Source organism: Manis javanica, chromosome 3, assembly GCF_040802235.1.
Source record: "Manis javanica isolate MJ-LG chromosome 3, MJ_LKY, whole genome shotgun sequence".
Classification (NCBI taxonomy): Eukaryota; Metazoa; Chordata; class Mammalia; order Pholidota; family Manidae; genus Manis; species Manis javanica.
Genome location: NC_133158.1, coordinates 55,879,017 through 55,903,357, shown reverse-complemented (window position 1 = coordinate 55,903,357; position 24,341 = coordinate 55,879,017). Strand labels below are relative to the sequence as shown.

General features: G+C 35.1%; 1 protein-coding gene across 7 annotated transcripts in view; it reads right to left on the bottom strand.

The window, feature by feature from the left end:
- LRCH3 (leucine rich repeats and calponin homology domain containing 3) overlaps window positions 1-24,341 on the bottom strand; it is a 113,819-nt gene that overhangs the window by 14,241 nt on the left and 75,237 nt on the right. For 2 of the 7 annotated variants that reach the window (XM_073231476.1, XM_037013216.2), the window contains exons 12-17: window positions 24,184-24,333; window positions 9,362-9,433; window positions 5,126-5,174; window positions 4,902-5,012; window positions 3,478-3,596; window positions 2,731-2,868 (exon numbers count right to left, since the gene is read on the bottom strand). In XM_073231476.1, the coding sequence (XP_073087577.1) occupies window positions 2,731-2,868; window positions 3,478-3,596; window positions 4,902-5,012; window positions 5,126-5,174; window positions 9,362-9,433; window positions 24,184-24,333 (639 nt within the window). Of the gene's footprint in view, window positions 1-2,730; window positions 2,869-3,477; window positions 3,597-4,901; window positions 5,013-5,125; window positions 5,175-9,361; window positions 9,434-12,877; window positions 12,932-24,183; window positions 24,334-24,341 lie in introns of all 7 variants that reach the window. The other 5 variants (XM_037013211.2, XM_037013215.2, XM_073231477.1 and 2 more) reach the window with 4 other exon arrangements.

The following is a 24,341-nucleotide window of genomic DNA, read 5'->3' as shown; positions in this document are numbered from 1 at the left end:
TATGATCAGAATAACAAAATATGGGAAGAAATCAATCTAACATGAGAAAGAGCAATTCATATAAACAAAAGACAGATGTAAACATTCATTCTGAAATCTACTACATAACAGAAACCCTATTAAAGCATTACTGACTTATTCAAGATTCTCATTATCACAATTTATAGAGTTTTTTGGTTTTTTTTCTTTTTCTTTTAATTAAAATACTGGACAATTTTCATCTGGTTGACTCAAAGTCCATTTTTTTACTCCCAAATGTTGTAATTTGGTAGATTTTACATATTTACATGTTTCTTAACCTGACAGTTAAGTGACTATTCATTCATTAACCAAAAAGATCTCCTCTTGAACAATTTTATTTAATAGGCTTACTTCCTTTTAAGTGTCAAGGATATTATTTCATGAAAGACCTCTTTTTTTAAAAAAAGAGGAATTAATGTTCTCGAAAGAATGGGCCACTTGTAACTTATTTCTGTAGTTTTCATCTCTTGCAGAATGGCTGGCACTGGATATGTGCTCAATAAATATGAGTTAAGTTTTACTGTTGATTTTGCTAGCAAGTTTTAAATGCTCTAGTCTCATGTTATACCCATATTTCTCTGATTAATGAGAAGATCCATCTGTTTGATTTCTCTGAACAGTTAAGTATATATAAAATACTTTTATTTTTCCTATATGTATTTTATATTCTTAAATGGAAAGCACTGTGTTCTGTTGATCAAGGTAAAGAACCTCAGTCACCCTTAGTCCCAAATTGCACTTTTTACCTTAGCTCCTTCCTATGTCCCCTGGAAATGAAGAATGAAAGATTTGTCCCTTTTTTATTACTACTTTTAAAAACTTGTTTTTTCCTTAACTCAGTTGATAAAAACTGGAAAGAATGCAAAGTATGAACAAGCCCTTCCTTACTGGTGTTGCCAAATAGCACGTCAATTCCTACTCTTGTAATCACCACCTTTAGGACTAAAACCAAGTTTTTCACATCTTAAGGAGCTACTTGAGTGGTGGTACTACACTACTCCTCTCTGCATTTTCTACACTAAACTGCCTTTTTCTGAAGTCACTAAATAGACAGTGGCTACCACCTTAGAAAGAAATGCATAATTTTATTTTGGATATGCTAGAGCAGAAAGGGCCATATCATTACCTTGAGACTTTGGTAACAAAGCAGCTTGGATAATTAAAAGAATACAAGTCTCTGGGAGGGATATATGATTTACAACTGGAGACATAGCAAGAAAAATATCCAGCAGTGGCAACCTACAGGCTGAGATACAACTGCAATTTGAGTAAAACTCTGTATCAAAAAGGGTCTGTTAAATAACAGCAAATAACCAGAAAATGAAATGAGGTCAAATCTTTTAGACACTTAAGCATGTTACAATTGCACAGTATCCATTCAGTGTCATCAACCATCAAGTACCCATCAAATGCTATACAGGAACCTTGATTATATCCTGGTGGTACATGTGTACACCAGGGAGGGGAGAGGAGAGAGAGCAGCTATGAGAGAGATTCTTGAACAACTGGAGACATCTGAATATACCTTGTGGATGCTGCTGAAGCTGCACCCAGGAGCCCCTTTGCCTAGGCTGTGTGTCCACCCTCACCTTCCACCACCACTCCCTGCTGGCTGCTATGGCTCAAAGCTGTCCCCTTCCCAGTTTCAGCCTGATCCCAGAGAGCACTGGAGTGTGGATCACACCTCATGCCCACCTTCAGGCAGGAGGGCTCAGTCCCGATATCAGTCAGTCACTGTCTATAGGCTATGGAGAAGAGCAAGGTAGCCTAGGACAGTTCTGAAATAATCAGAGGGTAAAGTGTTTGAATATCTGCAACTTTTAAATGGTTGCAATTAAAATACATACACAAATAATGGCAAAGCAAGATGGCAAAATGAGATAAATGAAAATCTAGGTGGAGATTTTGTGTTCTCTGTATTACTGTTTCAATTTTTCTGATTTGAAAATTTTATGTAAAAAATTTGAAGGAAAAAAAAGGAGAGTGTGCCAACCCAAAGCCTTCCTTCTCTTTCCTTTGTGGCTTGCCATCCTGATGTGACCAGCAGTCTAAAGAAAACCAGCCAGTCATCCTGAACGCATATTCTCCCTCATTTTGCACCTGAGGATGGTCACACATCTTTCTAAACTGCAAGGATAACCCTACTATTCCCCTCAAATTCTTGCTGTGTTTTCTCACTTTCTACCCTAAGACAAACTCCCAACTCCCTGACATAGTACATGCAGACTTATCACGGGGCCTGTGGCTGATCTCTCTGGCTTTATTTCCTGCATTTGTACCCCTATCTTGTGCATGATGTATTTTGACCAAATTAAGAATTCCTTGAGTATGCCATGATCTTCATTATCTTTTGAATGTAGGAATACTGTACCCAGAATATCTTCCCCCTTCTCTGACATGCTGGCAAATTCCTACTTATACTTTAAGAATTAGTCAAATTTTAACCTCCCTGGGTAAGGCTTTCCCAACTCTCCAAGCAGAGATAAGTGTCCCCTTTTGGTATTCCTAGAGCACACCTCTTATACATTTCTCTTTTAACATTTATCACACTGCTGTAAGATATTGTTTGCATGCCTATTTTTTTCTCTAGCAGAAGTGAGACCCAGGAAGGCTGGAACTGGATTATTCATATTTGTATCCCTAGCATTATGCACAATGCCTGCTACTGTACTTAATAAATGTCAACATTTTTTAGCATTATGAACTTACTACAGCTGGTGAAGGGACGTGAATGCTTGGGACGGACCGAGGCCGCACATGATTGGCCAAGTGGCAAAGAACAACACCATCGGTTAAAGCTGCTCCAAGATCACAAGGTAGAGATACTTTCAACCGGTACTCAATATGCTAAAAGAACAGGAAAACGGGTAATATATAATTGAAGAGTAGCTGACAAATAGAGTGTAATGGAACTACGATGGAATATGTTTGGTTAGAAAGCAAATAAAAAGCAGAAAATTTAAGTACCACAATGTCTATTTTATCCTTCTATCTATCCTAAGTCAAAAACTTGAGATCCAATACATATGTATGGCAGCTAAGCCACAATGCGGCAAAATAGCAAAGATTCATTTACAATTTTCTGTTTAAAAAATTTGATTCTCTTTCAATTCCAAAATGAAATAAACACTACATATGATGTGTGATACATATATATGTACGTATATATAAATTATTATTGCTCTTATGTCTTTACAATATGAAGCAGTTAATTTTTTTACTGGGGAGGGCCAGGGATTGAGCTTTATAGTATAATTCAACTTATTTTCCTACCAAACAGATGAAAATCATTTTCTTAATAGCAAAACTTCTTTTATATTTAGCATATAATGGGCAATACAGCACACAATGGGCCCTTTTTGATTCTGTTAAAAGTTGTAAGTCAAACAAATAAATGCAGATTTTGGGCTCTACCAGTACCACTGAACAAGTATAGTTTAAAGGTAAAGGACATACTTTCCGCAGTTGATCAATTAATTCCAGCTCTTCTTCTCTCTGTCTTGAATTCTGTCTTGTTATGGGATCTGCTGAATCAGTGGTAGATACAGAAGATGAAAGAACAGGTAAAGCATGACCTAAAAAAATATTAATATGTAAGATCGAAAGGCAATTGCCAAGTGCTGGAAAATACTTGGATCTGTCTGATCACACTATCCTTGCAAGTATAGCACTTTCTACTTTTGGATTGACTCTTAAAAAAAGTTTTTATTATGAAAACTTTCAAATATATACAGTAATAGGGAGAATGGCATTAAAAACTGCCAAATATCCATTGCTTGTCTGGCTCAACTACTTTTAGGCTCACATCCATTTAAAAATGTTTTCATTAAAAAATAACAAATACAAAAATTAAGCAACTCAGAAACAAATAGCTCAATAAGTTATCATTATAAAGAGGACAAAACCAAGTCAATAAACACAACATTACCAACTCCCAGAAGCTCCTCTCCTTCCTTCCCCATCAGTACCCAAAGATTACTTCTAACAACATTAGGTTTTAACCACGTGCTTCATGACTTCTAACACCACAGATTAGTTATCTCCATTTTTGAAGTTTCTACAAGTGAAACCATATTGTACGTATGTATGCTTTTGTGTCTGGCTTCTTTTGATCAACATTTTGTTTATAAAACGTATCCATATTTTCGTTAATTTTTTCATTTTCATTGCTTATATGGTATCCCATTGTACGAATATATCCAATTACTTATCCATCCTATTGTTGATAGACATTCAGTTTGGGGCTATTATGAATGATGTTGCTATGAATATTTTGTACATCTTTTGTTACACATGTACATATTTCAGAAAGCAAAACTGTTAGTCATAGGATATACAAATGCTCAAACATTAGTAGATAATGTAAACAGTTTTCCAAAGTAATTTACAATCCCACCAGCAATGTGTGTCTGGTTTGATTTAAAATCTCACTGTGAATACATCTATAAGTAAGATTAAAAGTAGTTATTTTGACTTGAAATGTTTTTTTCTGCTTCCAGGTAATTTCTTTGGGAGTCAAGTAGAAATCTGTCATATTAACTTAAAAATATGAGACTAAGTGTAAGAATACAGGAAACTGCTTTTATCAACAGAAAAATATGAAAGAGAGCTCATTACAGAGAGAAGGAATATTCTTTAAAAAGCTCTGAGTTTATTTATTCAAACAATGTAATCTATTTTTAGGTGGTACTAACAAACTTTCTAATTAAAACAAATTCAAACAAGATTCACCTGCTTTCACATTAGTGAGCTAACAAATGCAGAGTTTACAGCTTCTGCCAAGGTGACATCTCAGGGTAGAAGATTAAAAAAGCATGTAACAGTTAATGTCACTGTATAAAGCCTCCCCACCACTTTATTTAACAGTCACTACCACCTACCTTTGTTTGTTTCTGCCCTGATGGCTGCTCGGAAAAGGAAGCTCTCAGGGCGCTGGGGCTGGTTTCTCAGGAGACCAGCAGTGGGAAAGGAATATGCAGGGGAATGATGGACTGATTGGCACAGAAAAGCAAAGTAAGATTAAAGAAGGTGAAAAAATTAAATAAAACAACAGACACAAGTATCACAAAAGTTCAATGGTTAGCTGCACCTCTGGGTCTATTACCTGTTTCTGTTGTAGGTGAACTTGATATGGCATTAGATCTGTCATTATTCTGTGGCAAAACAGAGATATGTCAGTAAGTATTATTTGGGAAAAGATACTTTCTACATTTATGGTAACTTTGGGATTTTTATCTTTTAAAATAAAACTTTAATTTTGGGATATTAACTTTTATAATAAAAAAACATGCAACTCTCCTTCAAAATTAAGTCTAGAAATAAGAAATGGTGTACTAAATTAATTGTTTATTATCTTAAGACCAAACTTAATTTATATCTATAAAAAACAAAGTTTACATAATGCATTCCCTAAAGATAGTCCTATTATAGAACAGGCCTTTCCCTATGACTGTGAAAAATGATCATCCTAAGTCAGAAAATGTTATTGGGAAATGTGTAAGAGAGAATAAATTTTATTTTATAATAGTATTTTCCTGGTACAGTTTTTAAAGTATATTCCCCCCTCCGGAGAATAAATCTATGTTAACATATTAAGAATTAGAAAGAGTGAAGGTTTCTTTGTTTCAGTTAGGAAATCAGGTGTTTAAAGATGACAGATAGCTGTATTTCCACACTAATATTTGAGTCTAAGATGTTTTAAATTCATTGAACAAGGTACTATAAAAAGGAGGAAGAGCTAGCTCAACTGGTATAAAGTTTATCTAAAAAAAGAGAAATATAGTTAAAGTGAATTTGTAAGTGTCCACTATGGAAAACAGTATGGAGATTCCTGAAACAAATTAAAAACAGAAATACCATATGACCCACTAGTTCCACTTCTGGTAACTTACACAAAGAACAGAAAATCACTAATTTGAAAAGACATATATGCCCCTATGTTCACTGCAGCATTATTTACAAGCTGGGGAAGCAAACCAAATGCCCGCTGATAGATGAATGGAAAAAGAAGATATAGCGTGTATACACACACACACACACACACACACACACACACACGGAGTATTGCTCAGCTATAAAGAATGAAATGTTGACATTGATGACACACGGATGGACCAAGAGGGTATCATGTAAGTGAAATAATTCAGACAGAGAAGAACAAATACCATGATTTCCCTTACATGTGAAATATAAAATATAAAATATAAAACAAATGAACAAACAAAAAGACCAATAAACAGAGAACAAACTGGTGGTTGCCACAGGGAAGGGGTTGAGGAGATGGGTGAAACAAGTGAAAGGGACAGAAGTACAAACTTCCAATTATAAAATAGATAAATCATGGGGATGGGAAATACGTAATAGGGAATAGTCAATAAAGTTTATTATCTTTGTATGATGACAGAAACTATACTTATCATGGTGAGCATTTTGTAATGTATAGAATTGTTAAATCACTATGTTGTACACTTGAAACCAATATAATATTGTATATCACCTACAGTTCAATTAAAAAAATTATAAGTAAAAAAAAAATTTTTAAAGTGTTGGTTGATTGGGTTAAAGATATCAAAGATTTGGCAGGGGAGTAGAATAAAGAAAAGCTAGAACAATGTAGGCTTTGACTTCTAGTTATACTAATAACTAGTTAACTACTTAAACAAATTATAACTTTACAATATAACCAAGGTATCTTTTTGAACTAACAGAATGACTTTAAAACACAGACACACACATATATACATCTGTTCCCACGCATTTTTCTCCCTTTTAGTTTCAATATTTTCAGAAATCTTTTATCTCCATAGTTGGAGTTGGGGGCAGATAAAATTAATGGTGACAGGGAATTTTAACTGCTAAAATAAATAAACAGAAGCCATGCTGTTAAGAAAAGTCCTGGACTAATATGGAAGACAATTTTATAATAATGATTCCTTGGCTTAATACTCTTGGGTTGAGAATTAGGACTTAAAAAGTAAGCTGCACTCTTGAGTAAAGCAATGTTATTACATCTTTATTAGTGAAGAAGACAAACATGTTCATCTAGTTTATAGATGCCAATAAACTTAGTTTAAGATGTTGAGAAGAAATGGAAATTTAAATAACAAATTTCAAATAAAAGCAACAGGAACTAACAAAAGTAACGAAGAGGCAAATGAAGCAAAGCTGGATATCTTTATAAGGGAACAAGACCAACCTTTTTTCCAAGGAATATGAGACAGGAAGGAGAAAGCTAGTTTGCTAAACAGAGACCTATTCAAGGATAAATGATGTAAACAGAGAAAGTAGAGATCATTTCAGATACAGAGGAAAATTATTTTTTAATTTAAGAAGACCTGTTAGGAGTTAGACTAGAAATTTAATAAGCATATTAAGGAATAAAATGATAAAGTTAATAGGCAATGCTTAGGTAAGAAGGAAAAGCTGAAACAAATTCCTCTGAATCGCAGCAAAAGCTCTCTACTTCCACAAATATCAAAAGACAACACAGTTTGGTATAATGAAAAACAAATCCAGAATAAAGGGGACTTGTAAAATGATGATTTTTAAAATGTACTTTTATGAAACTATAAATTTAAGTTATTTGCATTCTAGGGTACAAAAATAATTAGTTAAAATCATTTTGAGGCCACTGGCTATATTTAAGAACTCTTGGAGAAATGGAGAGGAAAAAAAAAAGAAAATTGACATGAACTCAACTTTGAAGCCTCGTTTAAGCAACAAAAGAAATAAAATCATGCTTTAATGTAGTGTATACCTGCTGTAAAGCAACTGGGATACCAAAAACTAAATAGCAAATCTTTTTAAACTAACGATTTGACAGTGTAGCATATTTGATAGAAAGTCAACTCTCGGCACATTCAGAATGGGCCTTTCTCAACTATGATTCTGGGAGAGAATAATACCCAATGCCCTAAGGTATCTATTGAGTGAAATGAATTAACTTTCTCTTCTTTACATCTAGAATGGTACTAGTTATTTACTTTTTGAGAGAATTTTGAAAACAGTCCCTTAAATAATTTTCTGTGTTGTCTTTCAAATATAGAACTTAGATGAGAAAGGCTAGCAAGGGTTAACATAGAAAAGAATCATACATAACGTTTTTTCAAGAGTCACCCAAGTGTATACAGCATCTTCAATAACAACTAGGGAAAAGGTTTATCAAGTTTACAAATGTCATAAAGTTGGGGTCAGCATTTAAAAGATGATGCAAGAATTTGAAAGTATTCTGGTAGACAAGTAAAAATACTCAAAAAGCAAAATTAAGCATTTAGGAAAATAAAATATAGAAGATACAGAAATGATCATTTAGGAGTATAACTAAAACATTTGAGAATTACAGTGGATATGGAGCAAAATGAATACCAGGATGGAAAAAGCCAAGTTAATGCTCAGTCAGAAGTAAAAAACACTTGTTTCACACTCAGCACTAGGAGGGCTCTTTTGAGGAATGTATTTCAGTTGGGGATTGTGGAGGCAAAATGAAAGGCAGAGAACTTGTGAAAGTTCATTAAGGACTGACAGGCTAGGAAAGGCACGTAAAAGGACCACAGTTCATTTAGGAAGAAAACAAAGGGTGGCATCATAATACTTTTCAAACATAAACAGTCTTATATAAAGACTAACAAATAAGTCCACTCTGGAAACAAAAGTGCAAACCACAGGTGGGCAGTAAGACAAGGAGAGGACCTTCTTGGCAGTGACCATTATTAATCATTTCTCATGTTATCATATGGTAACAAATGGAATTACCATCTCTAGAGGCCTTCAAAAAATAAAATATCACAGGTTCTTTATTCAGGCTCGCATGCCATTCTGACACCTCACAACTATTCCAACTCTGCTAAGCTCGAAAAGCAGCCATAAGCAGTACATAAACAAATAGGAATGGCTGTGTGCCAATAAACCTGTTAGTAAAAATAGGCAGTCTAGGGGCCTACCTTGTTGACCCCTACTGTAAGAGGGTTTTGGTAGTGACAGTTTTGGGGACTAGGACTGATATTATTTTGCATGCACATTAGACAACAGAATCTAATATTATATATTAGTCAAAGTAAAATAATAACTTATGAGAAAAACAACATTTGATAAGAAAATCAGAATGACATTTCAAATAGAATCTCAATATAAAGAGGAAATGTAGGCTGCATGATTATTTCTGGCATGATAAAACTCTCAAAAACTTTCAAGTGCAATTAATGTTAAATCGTTTTATAAGCTTAGGTGTATTTCATGAAATCCTAGATTTCAGACTGCTCTTAGACCAAATCCATTGGAAATGAAGACCTCCCATATACACCCCTCCCCAAAGTTCCTAGTGGATCACATATACAAGAGATACCTTAGGAGGCATGAAGGCAGAAGAATGAGGCAGCGGAGCAGCACAGCCCACTTGGTTCAACCCTGACAGTGACTAAATTTCGTAAGAGAGAGAGAAGAAACAGAAGGCAGCATTTATATTAGCAAGATGTCAGGCAGACAGGCAGGCAGGCAGATCTGGTCAGTGAAATTAGAAAAGGAAAGGTTATCGACAAACTTTCAAATGGTTCATTTCCTATGATACTGATAGGGCAGAAAGAATTAAAACTATTACAATACTTCAAACCACATTAATCAGGGAGTAAAAGGCATGATTTATTAAAAATTATTTTATATGGAAATAAAACTGAGAATATCAAAATTTTTTAGCAAAATAGCCTTAGAAGCTAATGAGTCCCATGCTATTCCTATTGTAGGTAAAAGAAATCCAGCCAAAGAGCTCATTTTAACTGAGCAGAACTGGCATGACTAAGAACAATATTTTTTCAATGTTAATTCACATTAGATTTATTATAATTCAATTTAATGGCTCTTTTGTGAGATCAGACACGATAATTCTGCATCACACTCTAAAAATGAAGCAGCATCTCTTTTCGGACTCTCTGAAAGTCCAAATGACCTATATGAGGTAAGTGGAATTTTCCTTTTCTTTGAATCTTTTATCCTTTCACCAACCTATATACAACTAGTTATATATATTAGAGATATAATTAGAGATAGTAAGTGTTGGAATCCATTATACAGAATTTCGGTTACAGATAAAAGCTGCTCAAAACATGACAATTTTTTCATTTGTTAGGGAGTGGAAATCAGAGAAAACCGGACTTTCACACATGGCATTGGATATTAACTGTAAGAACAACAAAATGCCACAGGCTCAAAGACATTAAAGCCTTTTGTAAATTAAATAATTTAAAAAAACTTAAACTAGAAAATAAAATATCTGAATCGCTGATCAATGAACAAGAACACGGTGGGTGTTTAAAAGGTGTGTCAATGTTCAATAAAATAATTACAACTGTGCTTTTAATGAATTGATAGACAGTAATACCTTTTTTTCACGCCCCAAAAAGGAAAAGAAGCATGCAACACACACTGCAATGTGATCTATTTTATGGCAGAAAAAAGTGAAAGAAGAAATATACCAAAGAACACGACTGTGGAAACAGTTTTACACTGTGTATGCTTCACCTGTTTAGGTATCCTGGGCCTCCTTATAATCAAGTTACTGGAATTACTGTCAATCCTTGGGATATAGATGCAGATGGCAATATAGATGAAAGCAACAGAAGCCTGAGGGCAGCCCTAAGAGAATGGTAGTGCAGCTGATACTAATGGTAGTGTAACTGATATTACTAATACTTATTTCAAATCCTGTGTTTCAAAGTCTTCAAATCAAATACATTTACCTTGGTATATCACCAGATCTTCTCATGAAACAATTAAATGAGTAATTATTGATATAATATATAGCATATGTTCATTCAGGAAATATTTATTGAGCACCTAATATATCCCAGGACTCTGACAAGGACTGAGTATACACAGGTAAAAGCAACAAAGACTATCTCTATGCCCATGAAGCATAAAGTCTAGCAGTCTAACAGGGGAGAGATTAAAACAATAAATATCCATCTAAAAGTACTATGAAAAAATAACAGTGGAGACATAAATTTGACTTGGGGTGGGCTTTTACAGAAAAGCCATTTTAAAGATGTGACATTCAGGCTGGTACCTTATAGATGTGTAGGAATTAACCTAAGGACATACCCAGGGAGAAAGAGACAGTCCATGTAGAGACAACAGCACTGCAAAGGTCTTGAGGTAGGAAGAGATGAAATGTGGTAGTACAGCGTGAGCCCAGAAAAGAGAAAGTACACAGGAGCTTGTAGGACATGTTAAGAAATCTGGACTTTATTCTAAGGAGCTTATAGGTTATGTTAAGAAGTATGGACTTTATTCTACCCTATGAAGCCACTGAAGAGTAGTTTTGAGATCAGAGGCATGATTTAAAATGACTTTCTGCACAGTGTTGGATACTAATCGGCACACAAAAACCTGTGAGACATGGTCCTTTTTTTTAAAGGCCAGACATGAATACTGATAACTAAAATACAAGTGTGTATGTTCTGAAAATGGCTAAGGCCACTTCAAAATGCATGCTAAGGGGATTTTGTTGTTATTTTCCAAATTCCACTTTTTCCTTGACAAAAAAGTCTGTGCACTCACTTATACTACTTATTATATTTGCTATTAAATCTCACCTTCAGTTTCCTAAATTGTTTCAATTATAGTATGGGAGACAATACAGCATGGTATTTAATGCATGTTCTCAAGTCAGCCAGATACACATTTCAATTCAGACTTGTACTTACTAGCTATGTGATCTCCTGGACAAGACATTCTGTGCTTCAGTAATCATTTGTAAAATTATTTACAAAATGGTGATAAGCTTTAGCCTGGCTGTTAAAATTGCTGTGAGGAGTGAATGAGGTAACTCTAAAAAAGTGTATGGATCAGTACAGGTTCTCAATATTTTTCTGAATTTAAATTACTATTTGCTTCTCATGACAACTGACTTACTCTACAACTCGAGGGTGGTGGCTATTATTTATCCCTAAGACTGACCAGTTAAAATATATCTATCTCAAGGGAAATGAAGAGTGCAGAACACAAAGAAATTTTAACAATGGCAATTTATGTAATAGGAATCTCATGCTCAAGTATGCAGTTCATGCAGCACTATGTACAATGGTGGCAGTTACAAGCACAGAAGACAGGAATTGCTACAGACAGTGAACTTCTGAAATGCTAGTTTTCAATACCACTATGAAAAAATAGCATAAAACATGATGAGAAAAGCAATTACATAAATATTAAAATTCTCTTGCAAGGACAATAAAAATAAGACTTTTACTGAAGTTCTTATACTCATTTTCAGCTGATGAAACAGGCAATATAAGTAAACCAATGTTAAAAATGATGAGTAACTAGCATTGCAATTTAATGTTTCCCTGAGTTTAAAAAATGGGCATGAAGGAATATCTTGAGGTGTTAAATATTTTTTAAAAGTTTGGGGTTTTCAGTAGCTTAAAATCAATAATAAAATAGGATGACAAATATGCAGTTACATAATTAACATCATGGAGTAAGGGAATTCATTTAACACACAGGTGACTTATGAGCCAAAATAATGACTAATAAAGTAAGTGCACCTGGAATTGGAAACATTAAAAAACTAACATATTATGCTTTCTCCTCCCAACATACATACAAAGCCAATACAGTTCTAAATGCAAATGTTTTACTTCTGGAAACACTAACAAAAATATTTGAATCATGGCTGCAGAACATTAGAACACTGGGTTTGTCATGGATCACAATGTAGGCCAACAGTTCCGCTAGTGTGCAAATAATTTAGTAATGGTGCTCATCATGTTTTATGGTATTTACATAATTTCTGAACGAAAAGTACAGTAGTGACTTTCCAGTATCTAGGCCCAGCAATGTAAAACTCCATTTTGTGTGAGGCTCTTACCACTAACAAGGCACTATCATCAGTGTGCTGAGACCTTCTGGATGGGAAGGTACACTGGAGAGGTGGAGAAAAACGAAGCAGTGTCAAAAACAAACTATGCACACACATGACGTATTTCACAAATACACAAGCAAATGAGACATATTAACACATACTTGTGAAGAAGCTGACATATAGGACTGCATTCACAATCACTTGGAATTCTTGTACCATAATAGCTAATAAGTTGATTCTGAATAATGATATTCTTCAAAAGAGCTTACACAATTCCAAATATGATCGTATTGCCTAAAAACTGTCTAAAGCAAGGAGGGGACAGGAATTATTCTCTATTCACAGGAGAGAATGCTGAAATACAGACATAGAACAACAAAGAATTTCTGGTCATTTAATGAGCCAGTGACAAATTAAAAACAATAAGCCCAGAGGCATGATTTTTAGTCCAGACATCTCTTCATTACCTTTCTCAAATAAAACCAGACTATGATAGGAAATTTTAAAATTGTCCATTATTTTCCTGAGCAGCTTTCATTTTTAGATAATGAATTACTTCAGAATGATGACAAGAAGGAAACATTGGGGTAAAAAAGAGTATATTAACTTATCAAACTTTGGTCATCAAAGATTTGTACAGAATTATTACCATGTGAAGAAAAGACAAATGAAAATGCTTGAGTGAATCTTTACAGGTTACTATACCAATTTATAAGTTCTCATAAATAAACAAAAAGTAGTTATTATAGTCCAATAAGATAAAAAAAGCCTTTATAATGGATAATTTAAAACATTTCGAACAATACATTTTACCACTCTAGAAACACTTGTGCTTTAAAAACACTGTGATGAAAATTGATGCTTACAAAAGCCCCAGGTGTTAGGTTTTTGGGTAACTTACTTTTACAAAACGCTGTTAAAATTCACAAAACATAATGACCTTACATATTTCTTTGAGGAAGTAATGATCATAAGTTGAAAAACTGAGAAGGCAAAGATTAAGGAAAATGGCTACTGAGAAAGCCAAATCCAATAAAAAATTCCTTTAGTAGGCTTCATTTTAACTGGTCAATATAGGTGCATACAATTTTTTTTTGATATCATTAATGTACAATTACTTGAACAACATTATGGTTACTAGACTCCCCGCATTATCAAGTCCCCCCCACATACCCCATTACAGTCACTGTCCATCAGCATAGTAAGATGCTATAGAACCATTACTTGTCTTCTCTGTATATACTGCCTTTGCCGTGTCCCCCCACTTACATTAGGTGTGCTAATCGTAATGCCCCTTTTTCCCTCTTATCCCTCCCTTCCCACTCACCCACCCCAGTCCCTTTCCCCTTGGTAACTGTTAGTCCATTCTTGGGTTCTGTGAGTCTGCTGCTGTTTTGTTCCTTCAATTTTTTCTTTGTTTTTATACTCCACAGATGAGTGAAATCATTTGGTACTTGTCTCTCTCCACCTGGCTTATTTCACTGAGCATAATACCCTCTAGCTCCATCCATGTTGTTGCAAATGGAAGGATTGGTTTTCTTCTTATGGCTAAATAATACTCCATTGTGTATATGTACCATATCTTCTTTATCCATTCATCTACTGATGGACACTTAGGTTGTTTCCATTTCTTGGCTATTGTAAATACTGCTGCGATAACATAGGAGTGCTTATGTCTTTTTCAGACCGGGCTGCTGCATTCTTAGGGTAAATTCCTAGGAGTGGAATTCCTGGGTCAAATGGTATTTCTATTTTGAGTTTTTTGAGGAACCTCCATACTGCTTTCCACAATGCTTGAACTAGTTTATATTCACACCAGTTGTGTAAGAGGAGGGTTCTCCTTTCTCCACATCCTCGCCAACATTTGTTGTTTGTGTTTTGGATGGTGGCCATCCTAACTGGTGTGAGGTGATATCTCACTGTTGCTTTAATTTGCATTTCTCTGATGATTAGCAATGTGGAGCATCTTTTCATGTGCCTGTTGGCAATCTGAATTTCTTCTTTGGAGAAGTGTCTGTTCAGCTCCTCTGCCCATTTTTTAATTGGCTTATTTGTGTTTTGTTTGTTGAGGTGCGTGATCTCATTATAATATTTGGATGTCAACTCCTGATCAGATAATATTCTCCCATACTGTAGGATGTCTTTTTGTTCTATTGATGGTGTCCTTTGCTGTATAGAAGCTTTTTAGTTTGATATAGTCCCACTTGTTCATTTTTGCTTTTGTTTCTCTTGCCCGGGGAGATATGTTCATTCAGAAGTCACTCATGTTTATGTCCAAGAGATTTTTGCCTATATTTTTTTCTAAGAATTTTATGGTTTCATGACTTACATTCAAGTCTTTTATGCATTTTGAGTTTACTTTTGTGTACGGGGTTAGACAATAATCCAGTTTCATTCTCTTACATGTAGCTGTCCAGTTTTGCCAGCACCAGTTGTTGAAGAGGCTGTCATTTCCCCATTGTATATCCATGGCTCCTTTATCATATATTAATTGACCATATATGCTTGAGTTTATACCTGGACTCTCTATTCTGTTCCACTTGTCTATGGGTCTGTTCTTGTGCCAGTACCAAATTGTCTTGATTACTGTGGCTTTCTAGTAGAACTTGAAGTCAAGGAGTGTAATCCCTCCAGCTTTGTTCTTCCTTCTCAGGATTGCTTTGGCTGTTCGGGGTCTTTGGTGGTTCCATATGAATTTTAGAACTATTTGCTCTAGTTCATTAAAGAATGCTGTAGGTATTTTGATAGGGATTGCATTGAATCTGTAGATTGCTTTAGGCAGGATGGCCATTTTGATAATATTAATTATTCCTAGCCAAGAGCATGGGATGAATTTCCATTTATTAGTGACCTCTTTAATTTCTCTTTAGAGTGTCCTGTAGTTTTCAGGGTATAGGTCTTTCACTTCCCTGGTTAGGTTTATTCCTAGGTATTTTATTCTTTTTGACGCAATTGTGAATGAAATTATTTTCCTGATTTCTCTTTCTGCTAGTTTCGTTAGTGTATAGGAATGCAACAGATTTCTGCATATTAATTTTGTATCCCGCAACTTTGCTGAATTCAGATATAAGATCTAGGAGTTTTGGAGTGGATTCTTCAGGGTTTTTAATGTACAATATCATGTCATCTGCAAACAGGGACAGTTTGACTTCTTCCTTGCCAATCTGGATGCCTTTTATTTCTTTGTGTTGTCTGATTGCCATGGCTAGGATCTCCAGAACTATGTTGAATAAAAGTGGGGAGTGTGGGCATCCTTGTTTTGTTCCCCATCTCAAAGGAAAAGCTTTCAGCTTCTTGCTGTTAAGTATAATGTTGGCTGTGGGTCTGTCATATATGGCCTTTATTATGTTAAGGTACTTGCCCTCTATACCCATTTTGTTGAGAGTTTTTACTGTGAATGGATGTTGAATTTTGTTAAATGCTTTTTCAGCATCTATGGAGATGACCATGTGGTTTTGTCCTCCTTTTTGTTGATGCAGTGGATGATGTTGATGGACTTTCGAATGATGTACCATCCTTGCATCCCTGTGATGAATCCCACTTGATCATGATGGATGATCTTTTTGATCAATTTTTGAATTCGGTTTGCTAATATTTTTTTGAGTGTTTTTGCATCTGTGTTCATCGGGGATATTGGTCTGTACTTTTTAGGTGCACACATTTTAAGAATATTAATAAGTAATTGATTTTACATGTTAACTTGTAATGAAAATGTGCTACTTAATAATATAAAACTAAGGTATACATAGTATAATCAACAACACACACTTAGGAAATGAGTGCTGAAGCTGAAATACTATGCAGTCTTTTCTGTTTTATACTGACACCATTCACGAGTGACAGATATAGCTCTCAGGATTCTGTCCTACAGGGTGCTTCAAAAACGGAGGAGGGAGAGGACACCTCTGGTGGGGGTGGTGAAGAGAAATAATCTCCAGATGGTTATGAACAGATGAAAAAAAAAACATCTATACATTCTGATAAACTCCCTGGCCTGTGTTTTCTCCCTAATAAGAATTCTATGAGGGCTGAAAAAGAAAACCTGTAATAATCACATGCAAAAGAACATTTCATTTCCAATGCAATAAAAAAATTTCCAAAGAAAAGGCAATTATACAGACTTACCTCACCATCTAAGGGGAGATGGTGTTTTTGTGGACTTTGTGGTGCTTTTGCTATACACCCCCACCCATCCCCCCATAAAAGGAAGTTCATTAGAATCTAGAATACTGGAAATGATCAATTCTGTTTACTAAAACGATCACTCATATTAATTTGTTATCTCTTGTGTTCAACACTTTTCCAGATTTATTAGTTAGAAGATGTTGCCCTTTCCCTTAAATAGCTTACAATTTAAATGAGGAAAATACTGGCCAACAGTATTTTCATGTCTATAAGCATCTCTAAACCATGTTTAAAAACCATGCTTTTTATATGTACATCATGCAAACACATTCACAATCAGAATAGTGATCTCTTCCTATATTTGCTCAATGAAATCATTCTTTTTCTCTAATGGCTATAAATATCACTGTAATGCTAGCAGCTTTAGCTCCTCCTATCAGCCAAATTTCAGGTTTGAATTTTCAACTATCTGGCTCTTTTCCCCAATTTGCTAACTTCTATTACTATGTATGTAACAGAAATCTGTACAGTCAAGTATTCTGTAATGTATTCTTATACACAGTACTTCTAGAGATTCTTCTCACTCTGTAAAATAAGTGAACATCATAATTATACTCACTTAAAGATGAGAAAATTGAGTGTAAGAGAGATTATATGACATATGTAAGGTCACAAAGTTGGTAAGTAGCATAACTGAGACTTGCACTTATGTTTTCTGGCTCCAAATCCTACATTCTTTCCACAATGCTTAGACTCGCATTAAAACCATTCTTAAAGCCTCAAAATCTTGCTTTGGGACCTTTTACTTTTTCACTTCAGTGATTTATTAAACATTCTGTGTACAAGATACAATGATGCTTCTCTTGAAATCTCTCTGACAGTTAATTGATAAAATCTATTGTGGTGGTAGGGGGTGTATAACTCACTCTACTAGCAAAAGTATAAGGTGCATCCATAATTCTGAAATAGTTAATATTTAATAGTTAGCATTACACATATGAGGTAACTAAAGGCACAGAATAGGTCAGTAACTTTCCAAAACTCAAGCACATACTGAGTAGCAAAGATGGATTGAAATTTAGATATTTCTGATGCTCAGCTCTTACCACAACGCAACACTGCCTCTCCTTAGGGACCACAGAAATCATCCAGCTTTATGCCTTCATTTTGGACCCTAGTTTAATGATGGCATTACTTTCTTCTTCATTTTCCTCCTTCCCTCATCTTTCTCTCTTTTTTGTTATTTATTAAAGTATCATTGATATACAATCTTATGATGATTTAAAATACACAACACAGTGGTTCAACTTTCAACCATATTATGAAGCCCTCACCCTGTCCAGCGTGGTCACTGTCTATCATGGAGTAAGATGTTATAGAGTCATTAATTATATTCTCCATGCTGTACTACCATTCCTGTGATCTACCTACATTGTGATTGCGAATTATATTACCCTTAAACCCTTTCTTCCTCCCAACCCACCATTCCTAAACACTATCCTAAACACTAATACATACCTAAACAGTTACCCTTTGGTAACTGCCAGTCCCTTGTCAGTGTCTCTGAGTCCACTGCTATTCTGGTCCTTCTGTTTTGCTTTGTTTTTATACTCTACAAATGAGTGAAATCATTTGGTATTTGTCTTTCTCTGCCTGGCTTATTTTACTGAGCATAATACCCTCTAGATCAACCATGTTGTTGAAAAATGGCAGAATTTGTTTTCTTTTTATGGCTGAATAATATTCTATTGTGTATATCTTCTTTATACATTCATCTACTGATGGACACTTAGGTTGCTTACATATCTTGGCTATTGTAAATAGTAAAGCGATAAAACACAGGCATGCATACATCTTTTTGAATCAGGGATCTTGATTTCTTCTGGTAAATTTCTAGGATGTGAATTTCTGGGTCAAATGGTATTTCTATTTTTAGTTTTCTGAGGAACCTCCATATTACTTTCCACAATGGTTGAACCAATTTATATTCCCAGGAAGAGTGTAGGAGGGTTTCCCTTTTTCTCCATCCTCACCAGCATTTGTTGTTTCTTATCTTTTGGATAAGCGACCACCCTAACTAGTGTGAGGTGATAATATCTCATTATGGTTTTAAATTGCATTTCCTTGTTGATTAGTATGTGGAGCATCTTCTCATGTGCCTGTTGGCCATCTGAATTTTTTCTTTGGTGAAGAGTCTGTTCAGATCCTCTGCCCATTTTTTTAATTGGGTTATTTGCTTTTCCGATGTTGAGGCATGTGAGCTCTTTATATATTTTGGATGTTAATCCTTATTAGATGAGTCATTTACAAATATATCCTCCCATACTGTAGGTTGCCTTTTTGTCCTTTGCTGTACAAAAGCTTTTTAGTTTGACATAGTCAAGTTTGTTCATTTTCTCTTTTGTTTCCCTTGCCCGAGGAGATATATTCAGGAAAAAGCTGCTCATGTTTATAGTCAAGAGATTTTTGCCTATGTTTCCTTCTAAGAGTTTTATGATTGAATCACTTACATTCAGGTCTTTGATCCATTTCAAGTTTACTTTTGTGTATGGAGTTAAGACAGTAATCCAGTTTTGTTCTCTTACGTGTAGCTGTCCAGTTTTGCTAACACCAGTTGTTGAAGAGGCTGTCATTTCCCCACTGTATGTCCAGGGCTCCTTTATCATATATTAATTGACCATATATGGTTGGGTTTATATCTGGTTTCTCTAGTCTGTTCCATTGGTCTTTGTTCTGTTCTTGTGCCAGTACCAAATTGTCTTGATTACTGTGGCTTTGTAGTAGAGCTTGAAGTCTGGGAGTGTAATCCCTCCAGCTTTATTCTTCCTTCTCAGGATTGCTTTGGCTATTCAGGGTCTTTTGTGGTTCCATATGAATTTTAGAACTATTTATTCTAGTTCATTGAAGAAAGCTGTTGGTATTTCAAATGGGATTGCATTGAATCTGTAGATTGCTTTAAGGCAGGATAGCCATTTTGACAATATTAATTCTTCCTATCCATAAGCACAATATGTATTTCCATTTATTGGTGTCTTCTTTAATTTCTCTCATGAGTGTCTTGTAGTTTTCAGGGTATAGGTCTTTCACTTCCTTGGTTAGGTTTATTCCTAGGTATTTTATTCTTTTTGATGCAACTGTAAATGGAGTTTTCTTGATTTCTCTTTCTGCTAGTTCATTGTTAGTACAGAGAAATACAACAGATTTCTGTGTATTGATTTTGGATCCTGCAGCTTTGCTGAATTCAGTTATTAGTTCTAACAGTTTTTTGGTGGAGTCCTTAAGGGTTTTCAATGTCTATCATGTTGTCTGCAGTGACCGTTTAACTTCTTCCTCACCAACGTGGATGCCTAATATCTCTTTGTGCTGTCTGACTGCCAGTCTATGACCTCCAGTACTATGCTGAATCAAAATGATGAGAGTAGGCATCCTTGTTCTGTACCCAATTTTAGAGAAAAATCTTATAGCTTTTGCTGTTAAGTATGATGTTGCTGTGGATTTGTCATATATGGCCTTTATTATGCTGAGGTGATTACACTCTATACCCATTGTGTTTAAAGTTTTAATCATGAATAGATGTTGAATTTTGTTAAATGCTTTTTCAACATCTATTGAAATGATCATGTGGTTTTTATCCTTTTTTTAATGTGGTATATGATATTGATTGACTTTCGATTATTGTACCATCCTTGCATCCATAGAATAAATCCCACTTGGTCATGAGGATGGCCTTTTTGATGTACTTTTGAATTCAGTTTGCTAATATTTTGTTGCGGATTTCAGCATCTATGTTCATCACAGATATTGGTCCATAATTTTCCTTTTTTGTGGTGTCTTTGGTTTTGGTATTAGAGTGATGCTGGCCTCATAGAATGATCGGGCAAGTATTCCGTACTCCCCTACTTTTTGGAATATTTTAAGAAGGATGGGTATTAGCTTTTCTTTAAATGTTTGATAAAACTCAGCCATGAAGCCAGCTGGAACAGGCATTGTTTTTGTGCAGTTTTTTGATTACTAATTCAATTTCATTGCTGGTAATTGGTCTGTTCAGATTTTGTTTCTTCCTGGGTCAGTCTTGAAAAGTTTTTATTTTTTAGAAAGTTGTCCATTTCTTCTAGTTGTCCTGTTTATTGGCATATAATTTTTCATAGTATTCTCTAATAATTCTTTGTATTTTTGTGATAATTCCTTTTTGGTTTCTGATTGTGTTTATGTGTGTACACTCTCTTTTTTTTTCTTGATAAGTCTGGGTAGGGGTTCACCTATTTTGTTGATTTTCTCAAAGAATCAGCTCCTGATTTCCCTAATTCTGTTGTTTTATTCTTCTCAATTTTATTTCTGCTCTGATCTTTATTATATCCCTCCTTCTATGAACTTTGGGTTTCATTTGTTCTTCTTTTTCTAGTTTCTTTAACTGTGAGTTTAGACTGTTTATTTGGGATTGTTCTTGTTTCTTAAGGTAAGCCTATATTGCTATGTACTTTCCTCTTAGAAGTTTCTTCTCTGAATCCCACATGTTTGGGGCTGTTGAGTTGTTTTCATTTGTGTCCATATATTGCTTGATCTCTGTTTTAATTTGGTCATTGATCCATTGATTATTTAGAAGCATGTACGTTGCTTAGCTTCCATGTATTTGTAGGCTTTTCTGGTTTTTGTGTGTGTAATTTATTTCTAGTTTCATACCATTGTGGTCTTAGAAGCTGCTTGATGCAATTGCAATCTCTTTTAATTTACTGAAGCTCTTTTTGTAGCTTAATATGCTATCTACCCTAGAAAACTTGAGAAGAATGTGTATCCTGCTGCTTTTGGGTAGAGTGCCCTGCAGCTATCTGTTAGGTACATTTATTATAACATATTGTTCAGTGCGTCTGTCTCCTTACTTATTTTTTGTCTGGTTGATCTGTCTATTAGTGTGAGTGGTGCGTTAAAGTCTCCAGAAATGAATCTGTTGCAGTCTTTCTCCCTTTAATTCTGTTAGTCTTTGTTTTACTGATTTGGGTGCTCCTGTATTGGATGAATAGACATTAATATCTTCTTGTAGGACTGTTCTTTACATATCTTTATCATTATGTAATGTTCTTCTTTGTCTCTTGTTATTTTGTTTTGAAATCAATTTTGTCTGATAAAGTATTGCTATTCCTGCTTTTCTTTCCCTATTATTTGCATGAGTATTTTTTTTCAATCCCTTCACTTTTAATTTGTGTATGTCCTTGAATCTGCGATGAGTCTCTTGTAGGCAGCATATAGATGGGTTTTATTTTCTTATTCATTCTGCCACTCTGTCTTTTGATTGGTATATTCAGTCTACTTACATTTAGGGTGATTATCAATAGGTATGTACTTAGTGCCATTGCAGGCTTTGATTTGTGGTTACCAAAGGTTCCAGAATAGCTTCCTTACTATCTAACAGTCTGTCTTAAATTGCTGATTATTCTATTTCAAACACAATCATTGGTACTCCCCTCCCCCTTCTTCCTCCTCCACACTTTATATATTAGGTGTCATATTCTGCACTTTTTGTGTATCCCTTGACTGATTTTGTTAGCAGTTGATTTAATTTAGTACTTGCTTGGTGATTAATTGGTCTACTACCTTTACTGTGAGTTTATTTTCTCTGGTGACAGCTATTTAGCCTTAGGAATATTTCCATTTAGAGCAGTCCCTTATTACATAATATGTGTTTGTGTTCCCAGACCAGATCTTCTGGGCCAGGTGTTCTGTGGTCCTGGGCTCCTACTCCCTCCTCAGTCCGTTCCTCTTCCTGTGGGCTGGGGTTAGGGGAGGGCTTAGGTGCCAGTGGAAAGTGGCTTTGCCATTTACCCTTTTCTGTGAGATCTTCTTTTCTTTCCCAGATGTAGGTCGTCAGTTCTGCAGTCCTCATATCATTTTAAGGTTTGGTTGTATTTGCTTAATTTTCATGTTTTATGTGATTTTGGGAGGAGGTTTCTGCCTTGCCTTCTTATACTGCCATCTTTTCCCCAGAATCATCTCTTTCTTTCTGATATAAGTAGATTAGTTTTGCAGAAATACCTTTCCTCTCATGTTTTTCTCTTGCTTAAGAACTTACAACTGTTCTCTTCTGCCTAACAGAGCTAATTTGAATTTAATCAGATCCACCAACAAAGTGATTATCTCTTACTAGCTATGTAATTTCTAGATTATAAACTAAATAATTTATGTAAAATGACTAGAACAGCACTTAGGACATATCTATTAACCAAAGATAAACTGTTGTTCTCTCTGAGCATCAGAGATCACCATGGGCTTGAAACATTTGAGAAAAAAGGAGAATTTATCATGTGTATGGTAGTCAAAAAAGATGGCCTTTGGCTAGACTTAGGAAACACAAGAAAGTGTTCAGAGGCCAAGAGTGATTCATTCAGTTGTCCATTTACCAAGTACTTAGTGAGCTTTACCTGGGCTAGGACTTGCTAAGACCTAGGTATACAGCAGTAAATAAATAAGACTGATATAGTCCCCATCTTCATGGAGTTTATAGATAAATGGGTGAAAGCGATATTATCCAAACAAAAATACAAATAATTACTTATGAAGAAAAAAGTCCAAGCCAATTTCAGAACAAAAAAAAGACTTAATACAGGCAAAAAAAAATACAAACTAGGTTTAGATGCCTTTATAAAGGGTGCACAATGTCAAGAAAAAAAGTATTAACAGGGATTATTAACTGAGTAGGTGTAGGGAGAACAGAAAGGAAAAGAATCAAAGGTGGCTCTAAAGAATTAAGCCTGTGAGCCTTGTACATTTTCAGGATTCACTAGAGTGAGGAAGCTGGAGACAGCTTCAGATAACAATCTTACATTTGCATGGCACTTAAGGATTTACATATAGCACTTTTGCTTTCATGATCTTATTGATCTTTACTAAGGTACTGAGGAATGGCAGCTGGACAGTGTGGTGACATTTCTAATGACAGACTGCGAAGAGGAAGACACCATTGCCCTACCAGCAAGATCATCACTTGACAGTCCTTAAGCCTTTCTGCATGAGAAGAATTACTTTAACCACAAATTAGAAGACAGTTACACTACTTACTCAAGATTCCTTACAGTAAGGAAGAAAAAGTTGACATTTTAATTAAGACAGTGAAAACCGACAGCCTTGGAAAAACAAATGAGCATCTACCTCCAAGAAACTTTAGTAATATCATTCAACGAATTCAAAGGACTCACCTTGACAAAGTCCAGGACAGCATCTCTCTGAATCTGCTTTGTCCTTATTTTCTCCTCCTCATACTGTAAGGCAGCAAGCTGTGCCTCTCTCCGAGTACGCTCTACTAATTGTTCTCTTCTCCGATGGAGTTCTAAGTCTGTATGTGACAACTGGAACA